The 26,133-nt window shown below is 52.0% G+C and overlaps 1 protein-coding gene across 11 annotated transcripts in view; it reads left to right on the plus strand.

Annotated features, from left to right (window-relative positions):
- Positions 1-26,133, plus strand: part of Pde4a (phosphodiesterase 4A) — a 69,773-nt gene that overhangs the window by 24,511 nt on the left and 19,129 nt on the right. For 9 of the 11 annotated variants that reach the window (XM_076575783.1, XM_016005549.3, XM_076575781.1 and 6 more), the window contains 5 exons: positions 21,792-21,983; positions 22,881-22,917; positions 23,003-23,073; positions 25,349-25,398; positions 25,517-25,629. In XM_076575783.1, the coding sequence (XP_076431898.1) occupies positions 21,937-21,983; positions 22,881-22,917; positions 23,003-23,073; positions 25,349-25,398; positions 25,517-25,629 (318 nt within the window). In that variant the 5' untranslated portion in view covers positions 21,792-21,936. Of the gene's footprint in view, positions 1-12,690; positions 12,903-14,909; positions 15,386-21,791; positions 21,984-22,880; positions 22,918-23,002; positions 23,074-25,348; positions 25,399-25,516; positions 25,630-26,133 lie in introns of those variants that run through there. The other 2 variants (XM_042280496.1, XM_006987017.4) reach the window with 2 other exon arrangements.

The raw sequence follows: 26,133 nt of genomic DNA on the forward strand, positions 1-26,133 counted from the left end.
ACTGTCTCCCCAGGCCTGTTACTGTTTGTACTCCGAGCATGTGCACGGTGTCTGTGTGTGCTTGTGCTACGGAGGCCAGAGGAGGACACTGTTCTCCTGCTGTCTCCCTTGAGACAGGTTGTATCCTGGGGCCTGAAGTTGTTGCTGGACTGACTGGCCAGTGGACTTCTGGGGATGGCCCTCTCTCCAGGCCCCGACACTGGGTTACAGGCACATGTGGCAGGCCTGGCTGCTGCATGAGTGTGAGAGATTTGAACTCAAGTCTTCGTGTCTACAGAGAGTGCTCTCACTCCTGGAGCCATCTCTTCATCCCCTGCTGTTGTTGGTTTTTGTCTATTTTTGTTCTGTTTTGTTTGTATTGTTGTTTGTTTTTACTCTTTGGGGGGCGTGCTACCCAGTTCCCAAATAAATCACACATGGAGACTTATTCTTAATAATAAACATTCAGCCTTAGCTTGGCTTGTTGCTAGCCAGATTTCCTTAACTTATCCCTTCTACCTTTTGCCTCTGGGCTTTTCTGTTCTTTCTCTCTCTCTCTCTCTCTCTCTCTCTCTCTCTCTCTCTCTCTCTCTCTCTCTCTCTCTCTCTCTCTGTTTTTTCGAGACAGGGTTTCTCTGTGTAGCTTTGCGCCTTTCCTGGGACTTACTTGGTAGTCCAGGCTGGCCTTGAACTCACAGAGATCCACCTGGCTCTGCCTCCTGAGTGCTGGGATCAAAGGCGTGTGCCCGGCGCTTTTCTGTTCTCTTACTTCTGTAAATCTTACTCTTATTCCCTGGTGGTGGTGGTGGTGCTGCTGCTGCTGCTGCTGCTGGCGCATGCCTTTAATCCCAGCAATTGGGAGGCAGAGCCAGGCGATCTCTGTGTGTTCGAGGCCAGCCTGGTCTACAGAGTAAGATCCAGGACAGGCACCAAAACTACACAGAGAAAAGCTGTCTGGAAAAACAAAACAAACAAACAAAAAAATCTTACTCTGTGGCTTGCTGTCTAGCTGGGTGGCTGACCCCTGGAGTTTTCCTTCTCTGGCTACTACTTCCTTTTTTCTCCCAGATTTCTCCCTCTATTTATTCTCTCTGCCTGCCAGCCCCGCCTATCCTTTCTCCTGACTTGCTATTGGCCATTCAGCTCTTTATTAGACCATCAGCTGTTTTAGACAGGCACAGTAACACAGCTTCCCAGAGTTAAACAAATGTAACATAAACAGAAGTAACGCACCTTAAAATAATATCTTACCACAGTTTGTTTTGGGTATTTTAGACAGTCTTTCCACATAGCTCTGGCTGTTCTGGAACTAACTCACTATGGAACTAACTCCCTGCTTTTGTTTTTTGAGATGAGGTCTTGTGTAGCTAGCTCAGGATAGCCTTGAACTCCAGATGATTCTGCCTTCATTTCCTGCATGCTGAGATTACAAGCGTGTATCACTGCTTCCTTTGCTTGGTGCTGGAGGCAGAACCCAGGGCTAAAGAGATTCTAGGTAAGCGTGCTACCCACTGGGCGCCAGCACTTGAACCTGTTCCTGTCATCAGACAGCTGTAATGAGTAAGAAGAGCCTGTCCACGGGGCTGTGGTCTAACGATGCAGGCAGCCCAGGACTCTCTGGAAAAGCATTTCCTCAAATGCTATCAGTCAAAAGAAAGCTCCCTTTGCTGCTGCAGAGCCGACTCCGTGTCCACAGACTGAGACAGCCCAGACACAGGCCCCTGGACACAGCCTGGGAGCAGCTACCCGCTGCTAGGGTGAGAGCATCAGATACCACGGTTTCTACTTTGTTGTTGTGGTTTTTTATTTCTTATTTTTATTTTGCTTTTCAAGACAGGGTTTCTCTGTGTTGCCCTGGCTGTCCTGAAACTCATTCGGTAGACCAGGCTGGCCTCGAACTCACAGAGATCACCTGGCTCTGCCTCCTGAGTGATGGAATTAAAGGTGCTCACTACTATTTTTTTTTTTTTTTTTTTTTGAGATTTTCATTGGGGCTGGAGAGATGGCACAGCATCCAAGAGCACTGGCTCCCTGCCAGGCAGTGGTGGCGCACGCCTTTAATCCTGGCACTCAGGAGGCAGAGGCAGGTGGATCTCTGTGAGTTCAAGGCCAGTGTGATCTAAAAGAGAGTTCCAGGACAGCCAGGGCTGTTACACAGAAAAACCCTATGTCAAAAAGCCAAAAAAAAGCTGGGCAGATGTGGCTGCTTGTAATCCCAGCACTCGGGAGACAGAGGCAGGCAGATCTCCGTGAATTTGAGGCCAGGCTGGTCTACAGAACGAGATCTAGGACAGCCATCATGGGTATCATGGGTGCATAGAGAAACCCTGTCTTGAGAAACTTAAAAAAAAAAAAAGAAAGAAAGAAAAAGTGCAGGCTCCTCTTCCAGAAGATCCAGGTTCAATTCCCAGCCTTAGACCTGAGACAATTTCTCCTCCTCCTCCTCTCTCTAACTGCAGTTCCAAGAGATCTGACACCCTCACACAGACATACGTGCTGGAAGAACACCAATGCACATAAAATAAATCATTAAAAAAGATTTTAGTTATTTTTGATGTATACGGTTGCTCTGCTTGTATCTTTTGTCTGTATAGTGTGTGTGTGTGTGTGTGTGTGTGTGTGTGTGTGTGTGTGTGTGTGTGTGTGCAGTGTGTTCAGAGGCCACACACACTGAGGGTGTCAGATCCTCTGGAACTGGAGTTAAGTAGTTGGTGACCTGTGGGTGTTGGGAATCGAACCTGGGTCCTCTGGAAGAGCCAGAAGTGCTCTTAACTGCTGAGCCATCTCCCCAGACGTTTTTACTTCTTTTACGGCATTCTTTTCTTAGACTTATATATACTTCTTTTCTTAGATTTAGTCTGTGTTGAGGGGGGTGCAGGGGCCCCACGGCGAGCGTGTGGAGGTTGGAGGGCACACGCGTGGGAGCAAGTTCTCCCCTTCCATATGTGTCCCAGGGATTGAACTCAGGCTTGTAGCACGCGCCTTTATCTGCTGAATCTCTTGGTATGAAATAAATCAAATACAAGCACCCCGTCCCTCCCTTGCTCGGTGTCCTCTGCTTCCTCATCTGCCAGGAACCCTTTTTGCAGAGATGTACCGCTCAGGGCTTTGGCTCAGAATTGCTGCTGTCTAGACTCAGTTGATGGAGTGCTTGCCCAGCACTCGAGAAGCCCCAGTTTCATCCCTAGCCCGGGAAAACACACCTGTCAGCCAGCACTCAGGAGGTAGGTGAAGGAGGACCAGGAACACAGTAATACACTGTCGCATAGTGAGCTCCAAGCCGGCCTGGTACCTAAGACCCTGCTTCAAAAAAGAAAAAGGAACAAAAAAAAAAAATGTCTTGCTGTCTGGAGTTCTCAGACAGTGGTTGAGGCAGAAATAACAAAACCATCAGATAATGGTAGATGACGTGTGGGACAGGAAGCACAGAGGAATCCTGAGGTCAGGCAAGGCCTCTCTGCAGAGGTGACATTTGAGTAGAGACCTATGAAGATGCAGTATGGGTGTGTCCGTGTGTCCGGTGGCAGAGGGAATAGCCAGTGCAGAAGTCCTGGAGCACAGTGAGAGGGAGGTTAAGAGGCGGCTTTTGAGGTCCTGTCAGGAGTGACGTCCCAGGAAGGGACTGAAGCTGAGTGTGACGCCACACCTGTAATCTGCACTCTGCAGGTCAAGGCTGGAGGAATGATACAGTTTTAAATTTTTATTTTGTATGTATGGGTGTTTTCCTGCATGTGTGTCTGTGCACCGTGTGCATTCCTGGTGCCCTGCCGAGGCCAGAAGAGGACATTGGATCCCCTAGAACTGGAGTTACAAGTGGTCGTGAGCTGCCATGTGCTTGTTGGGAGTTGAACCTGGGTCAGTTGGATGAGCAGGGGATCCAGTACCTGTTTTTGGTCTCTGTGGGCACCACAAGCAGCAGAAGAAATTGGCTCTATGGGTCGATTGGTACAATGCTTGCTTGAACGCCAAAGCCACGGACTTCCATCCCAGCCCCTCAGGAGCCAGGCACAGTGTCACACCTGGAACCAGCACTTCCGAGGTGGAGGCAGGAGGATCGGAAGTTCAAGGTCTCAGCTCCTGCAGTACAGTCAGTTCCGGGCCAGCCTGGGCTACATGAAATCCTGTCTCAATCGCACTGTTCTTACAGAAGGCCCCAGGTTCAGTTCCCAGCACAGGCTCACAACTGCCTGTGACCACAGCTCCAGACCTGGCACCATCTTCTAGCCTCTGTGGTCCCTGCACTCACGTGTACACACCCACTCACAGACACACACACACACACACACACAACATACATAACATCAGTAAAAATCAAATAATTTTGTTTCTTTGTTTTTAGAGACAGAGTTTCTTTGTGTAGCCCTGACTGTCCTAGAACTCTCTCTGTAGACAGGCTGGCCTCAAATTCAGTAATCCACTGGCCTCTGCGTCTGTTGAGATTAAAGGTGTGCACCACCAGACCTGGCAAGAATAAAATACATTCTAAGAAATTAAATTTATTTTTATTTTTAGAAATTCAGCCCTCGGGGTCTGAAGAGCTGGCTCAGCAGCTTACAGCACTGGCGGCCCTTCCAGAGGATCCAGGTTCAGTTCCCAGCACCCACACGGCAGCTCTGTTCCAGGGGTCTGACAGCCTCTTCCGGCCTCTGTGGGCCTCTGTGGCCATCAGTATACACATGCAGGCAAACCTCCTGTAGATATAAAAAATACGTATTTTTAAAAATCTAGCTCTACTTCTTCTGGGCTAGGTAACCCTATCCAAGTGACTTGCCTCTTCTGACCTCTGGTTTCTGCATCTTTGAAATGGTCTTAGTTCTTGGCTGTTCTTCCAAAGGACCAGGGTTCAATTCCCAGCACCCACACAACAGCTCACGACTGTAACTCCAATTCCAGGGGATCTGATACCTTCACACAGAGTATATATGGTATGCACATAAATAAATCTTTCATTTATTTATTTATTATTTTTTTTTTTTTACCAGAGTGGCCTTGAACTCACAGAGATCCGCCTGTCTCTGCCTCCTGAGTGCTGGGATTAAAGGAATGCGCTACCACCGCTCATAAATAAATAAATCTTAAAAAAAAAACAAAAAAACACCACTGCCTCTTTTCTAGCTGGGCAGTGGTGGCGCATACCTTTAATCCCAGCACTTGGGGGGGGGGGGGGGAGGCGGCTCTGAGTTTAAGGACAACCTGCTCTACAGAGTGAGTTCCAGGACAGCCAGGGCTACACAGAGAAACCCAGTTTTGAAGAAAAACAGAAGAAAACAGCCCACCACCAAGGGCATTCTAAACAACACAATACAACTACAGCAGACAGCAGAGGGACTTGAGCGGTCAGTGGGCAAGAACAGCCTGCTTCTGGTTTGAACTGGAACTTTCCTCACTCCTGTGCTTGGTGCCGGGATCTTAAGGGACTGAGGCAGAGATTCTCAGGACGAATGTCAGCCTTCTCGCCTTCCAAGGAAGTGGCCACGGCTGTACATATTTCAGCCGTTATAGTGAAGTGTCCTGCCGACGTCCAGTGTTTGAGGCAAGGGACGGTCAGTTGCTGCACAGGACAGCCACCAGAACGACAAAGGTCACTTAATCCCCATGTGCCAGTAGGGCCAGGATGGGAAACCCAAGTTTGCAGCCATGTGACCCCACATCTGGAGTGAAGACTGCTGCTTCCTGGGGATTTCTGTATGCAGCCTAAAATTTCAAGCTTATACTTATTTATTTTGCCACATGGATGAAACCCAGGGCCTCACATGTGCTAGGCCAGTACTCTGCCACTGAGTGACATCCCTGGGGTGTCATGGACCAGGACACCCCTCCCACAACTGCCTATGACGTTCTCCTTGCTTCTGTAGAGCGGCATGGTTTCTATACAGATTCAACACAATCCTCTCCTTGGCCAGAAAACTTTTATTTTGAAAAAAAAAAATATTATCTTTATTTCATGTGTATGGGAGTTTTGCCTATATGTGTTTACACACCATATGTTTGCTATGCTGGAAGAGTCCAGAAGAGGGTGTGAGATACCCCTGGACCTGGAATTACAGATGGTTGTGAGCCACTCTGTGGGTGCTGGGAACCAAGCCCAGGTCATTTATAAAAGCAGCCAGTGCTCTTTTTTGTTGTTGTTATTTTTGAAGACAGGCTTTCTCCGTATAGTTTTGGTGCCTGGAACTCACTCTGTAGACCAAGCTGGCCTTGAACTCACAGAGATCCTCCTGGCTCTGCCTCCCAATTGCTGGGATTAAAGGCGTGCACCACCACGCCCCAGCCACAGTGCTCTCAACTACTTAACCAACTCTCCAGCTCCCCACACTTTAAAAAAATTTACATTTATTTGCTTATTTTGGGATGGAGGTGTGTATCATGGTTCACATGTAGGCTTTAGTTGGGGGTCCTCTGCTCCCACTGTGTGGACTCCAATGGTTGCCCTCAGGTCTGCAGGCCTGGCAGCTGCCTCTACCTGCTGAGACATTTCTAGGGCTCCCCACTCCCCAACACCCCCAGGCGAAGTCTCCATATATAGACCAGGCTTGCTTTCAACCCCTGATTCTCTCGTCTTACCCTCTCAAATATTTGGGTGACAGACAGGTGCACACCCCCACACCTAGCTCCAAATGCACTTAAAAAGCAAATTTGGGCCGGTAGAGCTGGCTCAGCAGGTAAAGCACTTGCTGTGACAGCGGATGGCCTGAGTGTGTCTCCCAGGATCCACCGGTGGGTGAGGATGGACCCTGGAGGCTGTCCTGTGGCCTGCACTTACACCCACAGACACTAGATCAATGAATAAACGTTTCAACAATTAAAAATAAAAACAAGGGCCGGAGAGCTGGCTCAGCAGGTAAGGGCGCTTGCTGCTCTTGCAGAGGACCTGAGTTCTCTTCCCATCGGCCACATCTGGCAGTTCCCTGTTGCCGGTTACTCCAGCTCCAGGAATCTAACACCATCTCTGGCCTCTTCTGGCACCACCACACACAGGACATGAACATAAAAAATAATATTTCTTTAATTTTATTTACTTATTTTTGGGTTTGTGAGACAGGGTTTCTCTGTGTAGCCCAGGCTGTACTGGAACCTGCTTTTTTTTTTTTTTTTAATCATCAGCTTGATACAGTACAAATTCTTATCCTAATAGTGAAATGTTTCACTGAAGCTTGTCCAGTAATTGAGTAAACCCAAAACTTATAAGCCACAGTCATCCTAGGGTCCCCCCTGCTATATAGCCTCCATGGTTCTGTGGGTTGCAGTCCGATTGTCCTTTGCTTTATATCTAGTATCCACTTATGAGTGAGTACATACCATGTTTGTCCTTCTGGGTCTGGGTTACCTCACTCAGGATAATATTTTCTAGTTCCATCCATTTGCCTGCAAATTTCATGATGTCATTGTTTTTCTCTGCTGAGTAGTACTCCATTGTGTATATGTACCACATTCTTAATCCATTCTTCCGTTGACGGACATCTAGGTTGTTTCCAGGCTCTGGCTATTACAAATAGTGCTGCTATGAACATAGTTGAGCATGTATCTTTGTGGTATGATTGAGCATTCCTTGGGTATATGCCCAAGAGTGATATGGCTGGGTCTTGAGGTAGATCGATTCCCAATTTTCTGAGAAACCGCCATACTGATTTCCAAAGTGGCTGTATAAGTTTGCACTCCCACCAACAGTGGACAAGTGCTGGAATTTGCTTTGTAGACTAGGCTGGCCTAGAACTCAAGAAATCCACCTGCCTCCGGAGTGCTGGGATTAAAGATGTGCATCACCAAGCCCAGCTAACTGTTTTCAATTGTTTGTAAGTATGTGCCCACAGGGGCTCTGTCGAGAGCTAGAATGAATTACAAGCAGTTGTGGATACTAGGAATCGAACTCAGGTCCTCTGGAGGAGCAGTACATGCTTTTAACTGCTGAACCATCTCTCTAGGCCCCAAAATAATAAAGTCTTTTAGAAAGAGTAAAAAATTATTTGGCTTTTGGTTGTTTGAGACAAGATCTTATGTAGATCCACTGGGCTTGAACTCATTATAGCCAAAATGACCTGAATATCCTGACCGTCCTTTCTCCGATTACCCAGTGCTGGGCTCACAATGTGTACCAGCCTCAAAAGTGTTCCGGTCTGTGCTTGGATGGATCTGAGGACTTGAAATGATCAGCTACAGGGACAACTGATGGTAATACATATATAATATATAATTATATATACAGTCATTACCATTGTATGGGGAAGACAATTGGGGCTTTTTAAAAGTCTACAAAGGCCATTTCATAAGGGACTCGTGATAAAGGCTGGCACTCTGGGGTTGGGGGGTGTGGTGCCAACGCCTGTCATCAGCACTGAGGAGAGAGAGATGAGGATCAGGAGTTCAAGACCAGCTTGGGCTAATAGAGTAAGACTTGACCTCAAATAAACCAAAGCAGACCAAGAAAAACCACACTGCTTTAAATTCAGACCCAGCCACTCACGGGTCATGTGACCTTGACATGCTCTTAAACAGGCTGTCTCCCTTAGCAGCTCCTCCCCCATGGCCCCTTTTTTGAAGGTATGTTTCTCTGGCCGGCCTGGAACTTGCTTTGTAGGCCCAACCAGCCTCAAACTCACAGATCTGTCCGCCTCCCCAGTGCCGGGGTCAAAGGTGTGCATCACCGTGCCTGGCTTTGTGAGAGCTGTGTGTGTGCACACTGGTTACTGTGGGCACGCGCATGTGACAGCACTCTCGGGGAAATCCCAAGCTCATCCTCTGAAGTCAGTCCTCGCCTCCTACCATGTGGGTTCTGGAGATTGAACCCAGTTTGTCAGGCTTGGCAGCAAGCTCCTTCACCCAGGGAGCCATCTCGTCGGCTCTTGTACGATTGGGATCGCAGCAGGAAGTGCTGGACACACAGAGAGTACAAAAGGGCCAGGTGTGCAGGGTGTTGGTGGCGCACACCTTTAATCCCAGCACTCAGGAAGCAGAGGCAGGTGGGTCTCTGTGAGCTCTAGGCCAGCCTGGTCTACAGATCGGGTTCCAGGACAGCCAGGGCTGTTATACAAAGAAACCCTGTCTCTAATGCCTGGGGGGCGCTCACCAACCTAAGACAGAGTGCCCGTGTGGCCTGGGCAGGCATCTCCATGACGGGTAAGGTGACCTACTGATGTCCCAAGCAACCTAAGTCAGAAGCTCATTTTTTAGTAAAAGGGGGACCTGTAAGGTCCACCCCCCACCCCACCCCGTTTTGGGTAACTGTTGCCTTGCTTGCTGATCTTGACCTTGAGATCCTCCCTATGCTAATTCCCTCCTGGGTTCCACCCTCCTGAATGCCTAAGGGAAGTTCCTTGTCTGTGTATCCTGCATAATGGGCGTTAACAGCTTAGATGCAAGATTGTAAAACATCCTTAGCGAACTTCTGCCCTCCGGGTTCTCCCATTGTGCTGTAAGCCTGTATTCAAGACCTCCTCCCTCCTTCAATAAACAGCATTCGGCATTAAATAAATAATATTTTTTTTAAAAAAAGAAAAGAAACCCTGTCTCAAAAAACCAAAAGAAAGGTGCTGGAGAGATGGCTCAGTGGTTAAGGCAGGCTTCCTGCCCTATCAGAAGACCTGAGTTCAAATCCCAGTGCCCACTGTGGGCAGTGTACAGACACCTAAACTCCAGCTCCAGGGTATCTGATGCCCTCTTATGACCTCCATGGGTACGTGTGTGTGTGTGTGTGTGTGTGTGTGTGTGTGTGTGTGCGTGCGCACACACTCATAGAAAATAAAAAAAAATTAAAATCTTAGAAAGCAAAAAACCGAAAGAAAGAAATGGAGGGTGATCCTAATTAGTCTTATCAATAAAAAAAAAATAAAAAAATAAAAAAAACCCAAGAGTCAGATATCAGGGTAATAACCTGAAAGATCAGAGAAGCAGAGCAGCAGTCACTAGCGACTTCTTACCTTTACGAATCCTCAGACCAAAAAGTGGGGTGAGGTCCTGTCTCCACCCTCCTTATATTCCTCTCTCTCCACCTCCTGAGCGCTGGGATCAAAGGCTTGACCCTCCCAAGTACTGGGATTAAAGGGGTGTGCACCACTGCCTGGCCTCTAAGGTTAACTGGTGGCTAGCTCTGCCCTCTGATCTCCAGGCAAGCTTTGTTTGTCAGAACACAAATTATCACGGAAGGAAGGAAGGAAGGAAGGAAGGAAGGAAGGAAGGAAGGAAGGAAGGAAGGAAGGAAGGAAGGAAGGAAGGAAGGGCCAGGCGCTCGCTATGACCATCAGGGTCACATGCAATCGCCCTCGGCTTGCACACTAGGAAACAGCAAACATCTTCTCAGATAATAACAGCTGTAGCTATTGATTAAGTCTGCAAGTCTGCACCACATCTAAATGTTCCTGGGTCTTTTGAACCATGTAGCCCAGGCTGGCCTTGAACTCTTAAGTAGTTTAAGACCTCCATCCTTCTGTCTCTACCTCTGGAGCTCTGGAATAGCACTGGGCTGTGCGTGTGTGTGTGTGTGTGTGTGTGTGTGTGTGTGTGTGTGTGTAACCCAGGCTTTGTGTGTACTAAGCAAGCCCCCCCCCACCAGCTGAGCCCAGCCCAGCCCTAGTCCAGCGTCAGATACGTTTATTGCACCTACTTTACAGCTGGGCAAACTGAGGCTCTGTGAAAGTGATTTCAAGTCAAGTGGATAAAGTGATGGTAAAACTAAGGCTTGAGTTTAGCCTGTCTGTCTCTGGGCCCTGTGGCACGAGTGCCAATAACTCTGGACAGAAAGCGCTGTACCCGACTCCCTGCTCCTTTCGGATACTGAGCAAGCATCTTGCCGGGTGAGATGTACATGCCTGTAATGTCAGCACCAAGAGGCCAAGGCAGGTGCATTTGGAGTTCGCAGCCAGCCTGAGCTCCTGGAGGACAGGGAGGCGGTTTAAGCAGGTGGCTGGCTATATTCAAGTCCCCCACCCGCTGACTGTTTTCCTCATCGTCACCCAAAGGGCTTTTCTGGGCCCCACTGGGTCCCACTGCTGAGGCTCTGCAGTTATATCTGGGATCCCAGATGGTCATCCTCTGTGTTCTGCTGGGCCTGCCTCCAGGAGCAGGTTGGATTCTTGGGGCTACCTTGTGAACTGTGGGGGACCTAGTCACGAAGTAGGGTGAGCAGGACTTGATGGAGCCTTAGACGTGTATAGGGGCTGCGGATAGTCCTGGCCTCTAGGGTTGCTCTCTCTGTCTCTCTCTCTCTGTGTCTGTCTGTCTCTGTGTCCCTGTCTCTCAGCACAGGGCCTCACTACGTTGCCCAGGCTGGTCTAGAACTTGCAGTGTAGACCAGGCTGGCCTTGAACTCACACACATCTGCCCCCCTTTGTCTCCAGAGTGCCCAGATTAAGGGCGTGAGCCACTATGCCTGGCTTTCTGGGGTTCTTAGGAGGTAGAAGGAACACTATGAGTGTGGCTCAGATGATACCGCGCCTGCCTAGGCTCCATCCTCAGCACCAAATATACTGGGCATGGGGTCTCATGCCTGCAATCCCAGCGCTAGAGGAGGTGGAGGCAGGGGGATTAGGAGTTTAAACTCAGACTGCCACATAGCAAGGTTAAGGTCAGCTTGGACTGCGTGAGACTGCCTCGGCAGGCAGAAGAACGGGAACTATTGGTGGCACTCTGAGGCGTTTCCAAGACTGTAGGTGTGTCAGATTATGCCCTAGAATCTGGGACTGGGGCCGGTGGGGTGGCTCAGTGGGTAAAGACGGTTGCCGCCAAGTCTGCCTCCCCAAATCCAGTCCCTGGGACCCACACGGCGGAAGCAGGCTGACTCCTGAAGATTGTGTTTTCACCTCCACATGTGCACTATGCCATGTGCGCTCGTGTGCACTCTCACAAGTGGGAGTGCACACACACACACACACACTAATAAAATAGTGAACAGTAAATAGATAATATAAAGCAAGACTAAAGTCTAGGACTGGCCCAAGAGCCACGGGTTAGCCTACTTACACCCGGGTGCCTTTGGGATCCCTCAGCATGTGGGAGTGTCACCGTGGTTTGCACACGCGCCTTGTGTCCGGAGATAGCCCTAAGCTTGTTAGGGTCTCAGCACTTTGGGGGATCTGCGGTGGAGCCCCCGCAGGGTGGAGGGACATGCAGGGAATGTGGAGATACTTCCTGACATAAGTGATGGACTCTGGGATTTGGAGGATCCAGTTGGCTTGCGGACGGACGTTGCCTTTGCCTGTGGGAGGCGAGTCAAGGGGGGCTGGGGATCTGCGTGCCTTAGGAGAGTTCTGGAAAAAAAATCTAAGCTGCTGCCCGCCCATAGTGGCGCACACTTTTAATCCCCGAATTGCATGGCAGAGGCAGGTAGATCTCTGTGAGTTCGAGGCCAGCTTGGTCTCATGTTTCAGACTAACCAGAAGTACACAGTGAGACCCGGCTTTACCACCCCCCCCCATCCCCCAAAAAATTAGTCAATAGTCAACCTGAGTGGCTGTGTCAGTGGCTGGTGTCTGAGGGGCCCCATTGGGCTCTCAGAGCACCACCCGGATTTGTGGGTGCACTCTGAGAATCCTGGTCTACCCTGTTGGGAGTGGGATGTCTCAGAGAACAACGACGGTGCTGGGAAAAGGGGGGACATCTGGGGATCTGTGGCCACCCCGGCGGCGCGCCTTGGAGGAAGGTGGTTGGGCTTCCTGAGGTCTGAGGCGCCCCGGCCGGGCTCCGCCCCGAGGGCGGCCCGAGCGCAGCCGGAAGGGCCGAAGCGGCGGGAGGCGCATGGCGCTGCGGGCCCGGGGTCGCAGCCGTGAGCCGCGCACGGCCGCCTGCCTGGAGGTGGCGGCCGAGGACGACGCGTTCCTGCCCGGGCCCTCTGCGGCTTCTGCGTTCTTCTGCAGCACATCCTCCACGCCGCACAGACGCCTGCGGCTCTTCCGTGGCAGTGTGCAAGACTGGGGCCGCCAGGCGTGTGCCGGGTGAGTGCACGCCTCTCCAGCCACGGGTTCGAGGCCCTTCTTGGCTAGCCAGCATGGCTGTCCGTTGGGCTTGGAGAGGGGGCTTACAGCAGCCTGGCTTTTCCTCTTCCGTTTGAGATAGAGATAAAAATCATCTTGCCCTCCAGGGTTGCTGTGGAGAAATCTGATAGGGCATGCAGTAGGTGCTCAATAAACGCAGGGTCTCTCCCACTTCCTGTGCTTACTTGAAGCTGTGGTAATCCCTTGGGGGACTGGAGGCCAACCCAGCATCCGTTGTGACCCCGGGACTTGTGTTCTTTTCTTTTCCTTTTTAGGGACAGGACAGATGGTTCAGGGGCTGAGAGCACTTGCTGAGGATCAGTTCCCAGTACCACATCACACCCTGGGGCCCACACACCCGGTACCTCCGCTGCAGAGGCCCAAAGCCCTGTGCTCAGTGCCTCATTCACTCATACACACATAAGCATAAATATGAGATTTATCTTTTAAGTTATGTGCACTTAGGTGTGCGCATGAGTTCGGGTGCCTGTGGAGGCCAGAAGAGAATGCTGGGTCCCCTGGACCTGGAGATAGAGGCAGTTGTGAGCCACTCGGTGTGGGTGCTGGGAGCCAAATTCAGTCTGACTGCTCAGCTCTGGCTAGCCTGAACTCACTGTGTAGACCAGGCTGGGATTAAAGGTGTGTGCCACCATGCCTCTCTTCTTCCTCCTTTCCTTTCTTTCTTTCTTGTTTTTATTTTGATTTTTTTTTACTTAGCTTTTTTATTTTTAATTTTAAATCATTTTTATGTATATGAGTGTGCCTGGTGTGTGCCATGTGTGCACCTGGTGCCTTTGGAGGCCAGGTGAGGACATGGGATCCCCTCCAAATGGTTGTGAGCCTCCATGTAGATCCTGGGAATTGAACCCAGGTCCTCTGGAGGAGCAGCCAGTGCTTTCAACCAATGAAATGAGCCATCGCTCCAGATGTGGTTTTCTGTGTTCGGAGTTTGTTTTGAGACACAGTCTCATGTAACCCAGACTAGCTTCCAGCTCACTGTCTAGCCAAGGATGGTCTTGAACTTCTGACCCTCTTGCCGCTCCTGAGTGCTAGGGTTATAGTCACAGCACACCATCCCAGGTCAGGCCAAGCCCTCTGTGTGTGTGTGTGTGTGTGTGTGTGTGTGTGTGTGTGTGTGTGTGTGTGTTAGGCAGGCACTCTACTAGCTGAGATGTGTAGTCCATGACTATACAGTGCTGCTCTGTAGCTCAGGCTGACCCAGGATGCTCAGGTTGCAGGTTTGAGCTCCCACACTTGGGAACACGTTTGTGTTGAGTTCTAGCCTCTAACAGCCTGTGGGATGACATTGTCCTGTTGCCTTGTGGGGGCAGGTTTGACTCTGCTCCACCTCTCCCCAGCTCTGCCTCCCTGCGTGTCACCAGTCCCTCCCCTGGGTCTTTTTTGGTAGTGATGCCACCTTGTGCCATGAGGGATGATGGATGGTTGCTTGGCCAGAGTGTGATGGGCTGTGGGGACAGGAAGCCTGAGGGAGCCAGGCCTAGAAACCACATCCGGTGTGCCTTCCAAACATCCCTTTCTCCTGGAGACCGAACTTTGTGGTAGTCTGGAGGTCGGCCCAGGTTTTCGCTGGGTCTCCTCCCTGCCAGCCCTGCGCCCTGTTCTCTACACATACTTGTTTAGGACAGACTGTTGGAAGTCACCCTGGGCACTGGGCAAGAAGTGGGCGGGGAAAGCAGAGGCGAGGCCTGGCCTTTGGGATGGGGCAAGGTGCGGGGGACCTAAGGGTCCCTTGGTTTGATTCTGTGCCCGCCCCCTTGTTTCCCCTTCCACTCCCCATCCCCACCTCCCAGCATCTGTCACCTTGTCCCTCCCTAGGGTCTTGCTCACCCAGCCTCGCACTCCGCCCTCTGGGGTGTGTCTGGTTCCCCCGCGGGCGCTTGGTGGCGATCTGAGACCTGGAGGTGGCACAGCTCGACGTCAGGCCAGGGAGGGGTGGAAGGCGGGGCCGGGGCAGAGGGGAGGGCCGCGGGCTAGGAGCCGGGGAAACCGGAGCCCCGGGCGTCCCTAAAGCCCGGGGAGGGACCGGCGGGAAGTGGGCGCCCGGTTTCACAGGGCCCTTCTGCAGGAGGGAGGGAGGCGCTGCGGACACACACCCGTGAGGAGGACGCGAGCACCCGGGATCGTGTCCCTCGGGGGGCCACATGGGTGGTGCCAGGGGCTAGGACACAAGTGTGGAGGCGGTGCCGGCGATCGCTGGCTCCTCAGGCCTGGCTTGCAACGCCGCCGCCGCACACCCCCAGTGCAGCAGCTGGTCCCCAATGCCGGCCCCGACGGCGGCGCTTGGCTCCCATGCGCTCCAGTGCAGCACCCCGGGCCCGGCCCCGACCCCCGGCCCTGGCACTGCCCCTGGGACCAGAGTCACTGAGCCTCTTCTCCTTCAGCGAGGAGGACACTCTACGACACCCTCCTGGCAGATGTATCAGGTGGGTGGCCTGCAGCCAGTTGACTTTCTTTGTGACCCGAAGGTGCTCTTGCCTGTTTGGGGAAAGAGGACCCTTTCCAGAGTAGCCAGCCTTCGGGGAGTCCCCTAAGTAACTTCCCACATCTAGCTAGGGACCCTGCCCCCTGCCCTACCCTTCAAAATGTGGGTGCCTGCTCATGGTAGGGCTCCAAAAATGGGTGCTAGTTTCTACCTCGACCTGTCTGTTCAGGGTTGGGGTTCCTTGGCTCTTTCCGTTCCCCTCAGCCCGAGTATCTAGCACTCGCCCTGGCAGCAAATGTGGGTGTCCAGCCTGTCACCTCACCTGGGCTCCATTCCCAAGCCAGTGGCCCAGAGCCAGGTCCCTGAGGCCTTACATGGTTTCCCCACACACAGCTCCCCCCAGCTTGGGCTGACTGCAAGCAAGCCCTGGTGTGTGGGGGAAGGTGAGGGAAAGTGTCTGAATACCCAGAGGGCATTCTGAACTGGGTGGATAGAGCTGTGGCCAGGAAGTGACCTTTAAGTTGGGAAGTCTTCCCTGCCTCGCTGCACAGTCTGGTCAGATACCTTGATGGACACAGACACGCTGTGTCCAGCGAGCACACACGTGGCCACACCCACATTTGGGTTAAGCTGGGTCACAGGTGTTTGCTATTCTAGACGTGTCGGGGTCTCCGGGTTAGTCAAGGCACTGGGAGAACCCACAAGGGACCCATGACCATGACAGACGATCACAGATGTTAACACCTACCGAACACCCCTCCACAGCATGGTCTGCACCTCGCTTTCCCCAGGAAGCCATGGTCACCCAAACCCCTCCAAGCCTCTTCACACATTCCTGCAGGCAGGAAAGACCACACACACACACACACACACACACACACACACACACACACACACTTCATAACCACTTGGGTCAGGGACAGCCACAGTGTCTATGTGGGGCTTTCTCAGGAGGTCACAGGAGCATGGGACAGACACCTGTTCCTCCCTCCTGCGTAGTTCTGCGTGACAGGCATGGACACACAGGAATCCCCTGCCCTAGACCGATCATATGCTCCAAGACCTGACACCCAGTCCCACAAACATCAGTGGCACCTGGCACGGTGAACCCGCCGCAGACGATTGCCAGAGCTGACACTCAACCTCCCGGTGACCTTCACAGAGTAAACCAGTCCTTTCCACAGAGGCTTCCTGGTACTTCCTCCAAGGCAATCAGGTGGAGACAGGCAAGGAGCCTGGGAGGCAGCAGGCTGGTCCTCTGTTTCTACCCCCAGAGTGCAGAGCCCAGCAGCCCCAGGTTCAAAGCCACCCTGACCGAATTATCCAGCCGTTTTGTTTGTTTGTTTAGTAGCCAAGCTGGCCTCTAATTTGCTGTGTAGCTGAGGGTGACCTTGACGAGCTGATCGCCTGCCTCCGCCCCTTGGAGTGCTGGGGATGGAGGCCAGAGCTTGGGGAATGCCAGGCAGCCCCCTTACCACTGAGCCCAGCCCCAGCCCCACACATCCTCTCTGACCTCCTTATTGTCAGTTTTTGGGGGTTTTGGCCTAGAAAATGGGATAATGATGCATATGTGGACGTATTTTAGCACCCAGCATGGGGCACTTAATAGCATTTGTTTGTGTTTGGGTTCTTTTGTATGATTACATTTATCTATTTATTTTTATTTCCTGAGGTGGCACACGCATTCTCCCTTCCCACTGTTCGGGTCCTGGGGACTGAACCTTTACTGCTGAGCTGTATCACCGGCTCCTCACCTTACTTTTTTTGTTGTTGCTTTTGTTTTCCGAGACAGGGTTTCTCCGTGTAGTTTTGGTGCCTGTCCTGGAGCTGGCTCTGTAGCCCAGGCTGGCCTCGAACTCACAGAGATCCACCTGCCTCTGCCTTCCGAGTGCTGGGGTTAAAGGCGTGTGCCACCACTGTCCGGCTCTCACCTTACTTTTTTGAGACAGGGTCAGCCCCTGAACCTGAAGTTCCCTGATTGGGCGAGACTGTGTGGCGAGGGAGACCCGAGCATCCTGTCTTCTTCCCAGAGCTAGCCTGCCGGGCATGTGTTGTGGCCGGGCCTGGCCTGTCTCCCATGCCCCTGCTGGCGGTCCAGACGCAGGTCTCCCTGTGGCTGGTACCTGACTATGTGGCCTCCCGAGGTGGAGGCGAGAGTCTAGAGCAGGTCACTGTACCCATGCTGCCTGGGCGGGTGGCTATGGCACCAGCTTCCGCGCCTCCCTCAGTGTAGTTTGTGACTTCTACTCCTGTTGAGATTTCTCTGGCTGACTTTGGGGCTCCTCCAATGACAGACAGGAGAGGCAGGGGTCTTTTTTCCATACATTCGTATTTTGTGGGCATGGGCTTGACAGTAGCCATGTGGAGGTTAGAGGACAGCTGTGAACGTCACGTCTCTTCTTCCGGGATGGAAGTCCCAGGGAGCAAACTGAGGTCTCTGTGCTTGGTTGCAGTCTAGGATTAGCTGACTCCCTGTTTCTCCCCAGGCTTAGTTCAACAGCCCAGTCCCGTCCCCTGTGCCTGCCCTCGGCTCAGGGGACGTTCAGGCCTAAGCGCAAACAGCGGTACCCAGGGGACCATCTGCTTACCACGAAGGCCCCTGCGCTCCTACTGACGTGCGCTGCTTCCCTAGGGGCAGCAGACTGGCCACCAGGATGCCAGCCGAGAGCCTTCTCGGCGTCTGTGTGGGTCTCATCCTCCCTAAACAGCAGCCTGAGCCCCTGTGTAGAGGCCCAAGGGTTGGGGGTCCTCAGTGGGAGCAAACTCAGGCTGTGGTCATCAGGCAGCGAGGCTCCCAAGGACCCACGGACACTGTGCCTCAGTTTGCATGTTCTCTGGGATTTTACCAGGACCCCCTCAGGAAATGGTGCAGAAATAAATGGTCAGTAGTGTGTGCAAAGCATTTTAGCAGGAGGAGGCAGACAGCGAGGATAGGAGAAGTAGGGTGGCCAGATGGCTCACTGGTAAAGACTTGACTCCATCCCCAGGGCCCACGTGGTAGAAGAGTGATTCCTGCAAGTCCTCGGACCTCCAAACGGCCACGGCACCAGCACCCTTTCTCACACAGTAAAGAAACAAGTAAAAAGTAATAAAAACTGTTTTTGAAAATGGAAGTCAGGCCAGGCGGTGGTGGTGCACACTTTTAATCCCAGCACTCGGGAGGCAGAGGCAGGTGGATCTCTGTGAGTTTGAGGCCAGCCTGATCTACAGAGCAAATTCCAGGACAGCCAGAGCTGCACAGAGAAACCCTCTCAAAAAACCCAAAACAAAACAAAACAAAAGTAAGAAGGAAAAAAGAAAAAGAAAGTGGAAGTCAGTTCCACATTTAGACTGGTGTTCTGTGCCCAAGATATATCATTCTTTGAAGACCAACCTGCCGAGTCTAAAAATCAGTCTGGACTCAGCAACAGTGGCTGGAGACATGCAGTGGATGCAGCGGAGAGAGGCATCAGCTTGCACCATGCACTTGACAGGGAGGTGCTCACCGATGAGCATCGTCTTCAAAGGCTGAAGTTCATCTGTGAACTTGAAAAAAGCCTTCAGGGTTTGTTTTCTTTTTTTCTTTTTTAATTGATTATTTGATCTTTTTTCAAGACAAGGTTTCACTGTATCCCTGGCTGTCTGGGATCACGCTCTGTAGACCAGGCTGGCCTCGAACTCAGATCTGCCTGCCTCTGCCTGGGATTAAAGGAGTGTGCTACTATGCTCAGCTTTTATTTTTAAACACAGTGTGTGTGTGTGTGTGTGTGTGTGTGTGTGTGTGTGTGTGTGTGTGTGTGTGTACATGCCGAGGAGTGTGTGGAGGTCAGAGGACACCTTTTAGGAGTCTCTCTCTCCTCTATGTGGGTCCTAAGAATAAAACCTCAGTGTCAGTTTGGTGGCAAACACCTTTACAGCCGCCACCGCCCCAGCTGTCTCACTGGCCTGAGTGAGATCATCTTTCAACGCCAGATATAGAACCCAGGGCCTCAAAGGCGAGTGCTTTAGCACTGCCCTGGGCTTTGAGTTTCTCAGTAGGGTCTCACTAGGTGTGCAGTCCAGGCTGACTTTATACTTGTCATCTTCCTGCCTCAGCCTCCCAGTGCGGGAATGACAGCTGTGCCCCACTCTGCCGGGCTAGTTCTGTGTAACGACATGTGTAATGCGGCGTGAATATGTTACAGTTTTATCTTTTTCTTTTGTGTATGTATTTGTGTGTATCGTGTATATGGGGTGGGTGGGCACATGTGCCCGGGTGTGTCTAGAGGTCTGAGGTCAACATCTGGTGTCTTCTGTTACTCTCCATGTTATCTTTTGAGACAAGGATCTGTATTATGGAGGTGCGGTTTGGCTGCACTGGGTGCCCATTAAGCCGCCAGGCCCTGCCTGTGTCTGCTCGCCGGCCCTGGGGTTGCAGACCCCGCAGGTGCATGCCGCTGCACCTAGCTTTTGCGTAGGTGCTGAGACTGGGACTCGGTTTCTCCTGATTGCACAGCAGATGTATGCACTGAGCCATCACCTCCTCCTTGTCACGTTAACACAATTCATTTGAGCCCAGAGGCTGAGAGGTTGCTCAGCAGGTGGGGGACTAGCCGTCAGATGGGAGGACCTGAGTTCGATCCCCAGGATCCACACGGTAGAAGCAAAGAGCTGATTCCTCAAGTTGTTCTCCGACCACCACATGGGCCATAGCACACACTCACAAGTGTGCACCCATGAACACAAACAGATAAATAGACACACTCAAGTTTTGTATGTCAATCATCCATTTTTTCCCCATGGTGTATACTATTCCACAGTTTGCTGCATTGTATCAACTCATCGGTTGCTGGATTGTCTGGTTATTTTGTGTTTGGTAGCTGACAGCTACTATAAACATTTTTGTCCAGCTTTGGCCTATGGCCTTTTCAATGGTTTTTCTGTCTTTAGTCAGCCAAGTCCCTCAATAATTTTTTTTTTAAAGTTTAATTAACTTTATTTCATGTGCACTGATGTGAAGGTGTCAGATCCTCTGGGACTGGAGTTACAGACAGTTGTAAGCTGCCATGTGGGTGATGGGAATTGAACCCGGGTCCTCTGGAAGAGCAGCCAGTGCTCCTAACCACTGAGCCTTCTTTCCAGCCCCTCTCAATAAAATTTTACTTAAAAAAAAAAACAAAAAAAAACGTATTTTTTAACTTATGAGTGTTTTGCCTGCATGTATATCTGTGCACCATGTATGTGCCTGATACCTGCAGAGGCCAAAACAAGGCATCGGATCCCAGGAACTGGAGTTCCAGACAGTTGTGATCCTGTAGGTGCTGGGGATCAAACCCAGGTCCTCTGCAAGAGCGGCCTGTGCTGCTGAGTCATGTCTCCAGTCCCTCGGGTGACTGTTTTGTTTTGTTTTGTTTGAGGCAGGGTTTCTCTGTGTGGCCCTGCCTGTCCTGGAACTCGCTCTGTAGCCCAGGCTGGCCTCGAACTCACAGAGATCCACCTGCCTCTGCCTCCCGAGTGCTGGGATTAAAGGTGTGCGCCACCACCGCTCAACCCCTTGGTTGATTTTTTTAAAAAACTTGTTTGTTTGTTTGTTTGTTTGTTTGTTTGGTTGGTTGGTTGGTTTTTGAAGACAGGGTTTCTCTGTGTAACTCTGGTTGTCCTGGTCTCTAGACCAGGCTGGCATTGAACTCAGAGATCCGCCTGCCTTTGCGTCTTGAGTGGTAGGATTAAAGGTGTGAGCCGCCACTACCTGGCCAAGACTTTCTTGAAAGATGTGGTCTTGCCAATGAACTCAAGGTCACCTTGGTTTGCTAAAGCTAGAGCCAAAGCCAAGGTTTATCTTCACACAGCCCTTCCTAAGTGCTGGCATTTCGCCCGTAGCGTCCTGCCAGCCCACAATGCTTTTCTTTGGATTCCCTGTATGGGCACTGGGACCGGGAGCTATTGGGACAACTCCAGAATTCTCCACCTGAGTTTTTTATAACTAATACATTCTTATTTATTTTGTGTGGACATGTGTGGGCAAAAGTGCAAGGTGTCGGGGTGGCGATCAGAGGATGAGCCCATCGCAGTGGCCCTTCAGATTTTTAATTAATTGGCCTTAGACAGGGTTAGACCGTATACCTAGATTTGCTTCAAATTCATGGCAATACTCTGCTGCTGCGGCCTCCCAAGTGCTGCTGAGATTACCGTGTGAGCAAGCACACTAGTTGTGTGCGTGCGTGCGTGCGTGCGTGTGTAGAAAATAAAAGTAAGGTGCGCTACCTTCAAGGACTGAACCCAGGTCCTCACGCTTGCGTAGTGTGAGGTAAACGTTGATAAACCGATCTGTCTCCCCTTTCCCGTCTCCCTGTATCTCTGCCACAAACCTCCTCTGTCTCCCTCACACCTCTTGACCTCGCCAGCACCATCTCAGCCCCCCTGACTCCTCTTCCCTCTCTCCTTTGCAGCTTGGATGCAGAAAATGGGCCGACACCATCCCCCGGCCGCAGCCCTCTGGACTCGCAGGCGAGCCCGGGGCTTGTGCTGCATGCTGGGGCGGCCACCAGCCAGCGCCGAGAGTCCTTTCTCTATCGCTCAGACAGTGACTATGACATGTCACCCAAGACTATGTCCAGGAACTCATCGGTCACCAGCGAAGCGTGAGCACACCCTGCCCTCCTCACCAGATCCCCTAGGCCTGGCCCTGCCACGAGCCGCCCTCCCCAGCAGAGTGGGGCACCCACCCCCCTGTTTGCTCAGCCCACACACACTGTCCTCCCCACTGAAGGGTAAGCAGTCCTTTCCCCCTGACACAGAACTTACAAGATCATGAAGTTCAGCTGTGCCCACCAGCTCTGCTCATACCCAATCATTGGTTGCCTTCGAGTCTGGCTCTCCCTCTCCTCTGACTGTAGACGGGTCTGTAGCCCAGGCTGGCTTCAGACTTCCTACGTAGCTGAAGCTATCCTCAAATTCCTGATCCTCCTGCCTCCACTGCCTGAGTGCTGGGATTGCAGACGTATACCACCATGCCCTATGTATGTGGTGCTGAGGATTGAACCCAAAGCTTCCTGTACGCTAGGCAAGCCATCTACCAACTGAGCTCCAGCTCCATGAGCGGGCAAGCTAACCTCAGACTGTGATCCTCCTGCCTCAGCCCTCTGAGTAGCTGAGATTGCAAGCATACGGTGCAGACTGGCTCTTTTTAGTTTTCATTCTTTTCTCTGTCATTTGGTTCTGGGAATGGTTCAGGAAGTAACATGTGGTGGGCATGGCTGTGCCACCGAGCTGTGTGCCCAGCCCAGCCCTGCGAAGTTGTCTCTCTAGCACTCCAGGGACCCCCTCTAGCCCTCGCTTGCTTATAAGCCCCTATCGGGATGGGCCCCCCATTTACCCCTTTCCTCTCTGGACCCCACTTCCTGTGTGTACGCTTCCCGCTCTGGGGCCCCTGTGGGATGTTCCTGCTGGTGCCTCGTCCTGTCTTCTCGCTGCTAGTCCTGACCCCGCAGTGTCCCCCCTGAAGACCTGGCCCTCACCTCCCCCGTTCTTACTTTCAGGCATGCCGAAGACCTCATTGTGACTCCGTTTGCTCAGGTGAGACCTCCTCCCCTCACGGGACAAGGGGCTAGCCTGGTCCCTGAAGGCAGACGCCTCTCCTTACGGCTGTCCCCCACCACAGGTGCTGGCCAGTCTCCGCAGCGTTCGAAGCAACTTCTCCCTCTTAACCAATGTGCCCATCCCCAGCAACAAGTAAGTGGAGCTGAGTCCCCAGCGCCCAGGCTCATGAGATGTGGGAGGAGCTATGGGGATGGACTCAATGAGCAGAGGGCTGGCCTAGTACTCAGGAAGCCCGGGGTTCCACCCTAGCACCCCCAAAACACCTAAATCCTAGTACTCAGGAAATGGAGGCAGAAGAACAAGAGTTCAAGTTCATCCTTGGCTACATAGGGAGCTTCAGGACAGCCTGGGCTATGCCAGACCTTGTCTCAAAGTGGAGAAAAACAAAAAAGAACAGCTGGATTCCGCTTTCAGCTCTGCGCTGCGACCTCAGGCCAGCCAGAACTTGAACCCTCTATTGAAGCAACACTTCCAAGTCAGAGAACCGCTCTTCTAGGAACAAAGGCCTAGAGGCCTTCATGGATGGTCGGAGGTCAGGCTCCAGGTTCCAGCTCCAGCCCTAGGCTCTAGGTTGTGACACCAACTTGCTAGACATCCGGCAGTTGGGGGTTGCCTGTGCTTCTCTTCTGAAAAAGGAAAGCTGTAGAAAGGCTTTGATTAGAAAGCGTCTGTGAGTAACCGAAAGAAAGCATGCAGACAGTGTTAGAACATTGCCTGTACTTAGTATATGCTCAGTAAATAAGGACGGCTCAAGTGAGGCAAGCTGGCTCTCCTGATGAAAGGGGATTGCTGCCAAACCCGACAGCCTGAGTTCAACCCCCAGAACCCACACAGTGGATAGAGAACTGACTCCCTCAGACTGTCATCTGAATTTCACGTGTGCACTGTGGCCTTCGTGTCCCCCCATCCTCATGATAAATGTGAAAAAAGTTTCTTAAAAAATAGGGATAGGGGCTGGAGAGATGGGTCAGCAGTTAAGAGCACTAACTGCTGTTCCAGAGGACCTGGGTTCAATTCCCAGCACCCACGTGGCAGCTCACAACTGTCTGTAACCTGAGATCTGACACCCTCACACAGACACACATGCAGGAAAATAAAACAAAAGTAAATAAATTAAAAACACAGGTATGAGGGCTGGAGAGATGGCTGAACGGTTGAGACTGAGCACTGCTCTTGCAGAGGGTCTGAATCCAGGTCTCAGCACCCACGAGGGGCAGCTTACAACCACCTATTTATTGCCAGCTCTAGGGGATCCAGTGCTTCTTTCTGGATTTCGAGGGCACTTACATTCACAGTGCACAAGGACACACAGTCAAAAATAAAATTGGGGGGGCTGGAGAGATGGCTCAGAGGTTAAGAGCACTGACTGTTCTTCCAGAGGTCCTGAGTTCAATTCCCAGCAACCACATGGTGGCTCACAACCATCTGTAATAAGATCTGGTGCCCTCTTCTGGCCTGTAGACATACATGCTGGCAGAACATTGTATACATAATAAATAAATAAATAAATAAACAAACAAATAATAAATAAATAAATCTTAAAAAATAAAATTGGTACAGGACATGCATTGTGGTGCACACCTTTAATCCCAGCACTCTGGAGGCAGAGGCAGGAGGAGCTCTCTGCTCTCCAGGCCAGCCTGGGCTACATAGTGGGTTCCAGGCCAGCCAGGGCTACACAGTCAGACCCTGCCTTAAAAAAACAAGAGGACAGACAGCTCTTCTTATCTTAGGACAGAGGGGTGTCTGGGCGTTACCAGTCCTTGGGGGTAGCAATGCCCATCCTCAGAAGCTTGAGGAGGCTGGGAGAACAGGAAATTTGAAAACCCAGGCTCTGGTCCTCCCACAGGTCAACAGTGTAAACTATTGAAATGCGGTTCCAGCCAGATGTGGCAGCCTTCACTGCCGTCCCAGTACTCAGGGGGGGTCTGAGGCAAGCTGATCCCAGTTCCAGGCCAGCCTGTGCTACAGCGAGGCCCTGTTTCAGACACTGCCACCTGCAAAGAATCTACTTTCACCCATTTGAGCCTCCATGTCCTTCCTCTGTGTGGGCTCTTGGGCTGGGCATAGTTCAAAGGCCAGAATTTAAACAAAAATAAACAAAAAATAACTGGGACTGGGGCTCAGTTTGCCTCACATGCATGAAGCCCTGGGTTCTATCCCCTGTACTCAATACACAGGGGAAAGTGGTACCCGTCTGCAGTCCCATCGCCCGAGAAGGTGGGATTATGAGGATCAAGGCTACATAATGAGTCTGAGGCCAGCCTCAGCAGAGACTGCCTCACAAAAGACAAATTCAGGCTCTGATAGTCTGTGAGTTCAGAACCAGGGAAAACGGTGTTACTCATGGAGAGGGAGCTGATTCTGAGAGAACCCAGGCTGACATTGGAGTCCCATTTTTTTGCAGGCGGTCCCCACTGGGCGGCCCACCCGCTGTCTGCAAGGCCACGCTGTCAGGTAGCTAAGCCTAGAGGTGGGAAAAGGCCCCTCGCCCTGGGTGGACCCTCATCACTGGGGTGGGAGACTGCCGGGGAGCCCCCTGGGTCACTTCCCTGGACGCCCGCCCGTTTCTCAGAGGAGACGTGCCAGCAGCTGGCCCGGGAGACCCTGGAAGAGCTAGACTGGTGTCTGGAGCAGCTGGAGACCATGCAGACCTACCGCTCTGTCAGCGAGATGGCCTCGCACAAGGTGGGCGGGGCCGGCGAGCCGCCAATTCTGCCTGGAGGGCTGGGTGAACCTGGGGTGAACAGGGCTAGGATCCTCGATGGAGAGGGCTGATGGGCTGGCTAAATCTTGGTGGGTGGGCGGGACCAGTGGGCAGGGTGACGGGGTGGGTGGGGCCAGTGGGCAGGTGAAGCTTGTGAGATGGAGGGATGACTGGGCAGGGTGAATGTTTGGGGTGGATGGAGCCAGTCGCCAGGGTGAAGCTTGTGGATTGGGCCAATGAGCGGCCTGAATCCTTCAGAATGGGTGATATGGTGGGCAGAGTTAATCCCCTGGTGTGGGTGGGCAAATTTCTAGGCAGGGCTGCAGGGGTAATGTGAATCCATGGGTGGACCCAATTCCGTGACAGGACCTATGTGCTTACCCTAGTGCACGGTCTCTGAAAGATGCAGGTTTAGCAGGTCCAGTGTGGCAGAACCAATTACTGGGTAGGGAAGTAGAGTGAATGCCACCAAATTCGGGTGGTGA

This window comes from Peromyscus maniculatus, chromosome 7, assembly GCF_049852395.1.
Source record: "Peromyscus maniculatus bairdii isolate BWxNUB_F1_BW_parent chromosome 7, HU_Pman_BW_mat_3.1, whole genome shotgun sequence".
NCBI classification, from domain to species: Eukaryota; Metazoa; Chordata; class Mammalia; order Rodentia; family Cricetidae; genus Peromyscus; species Peromyscus maniculatus.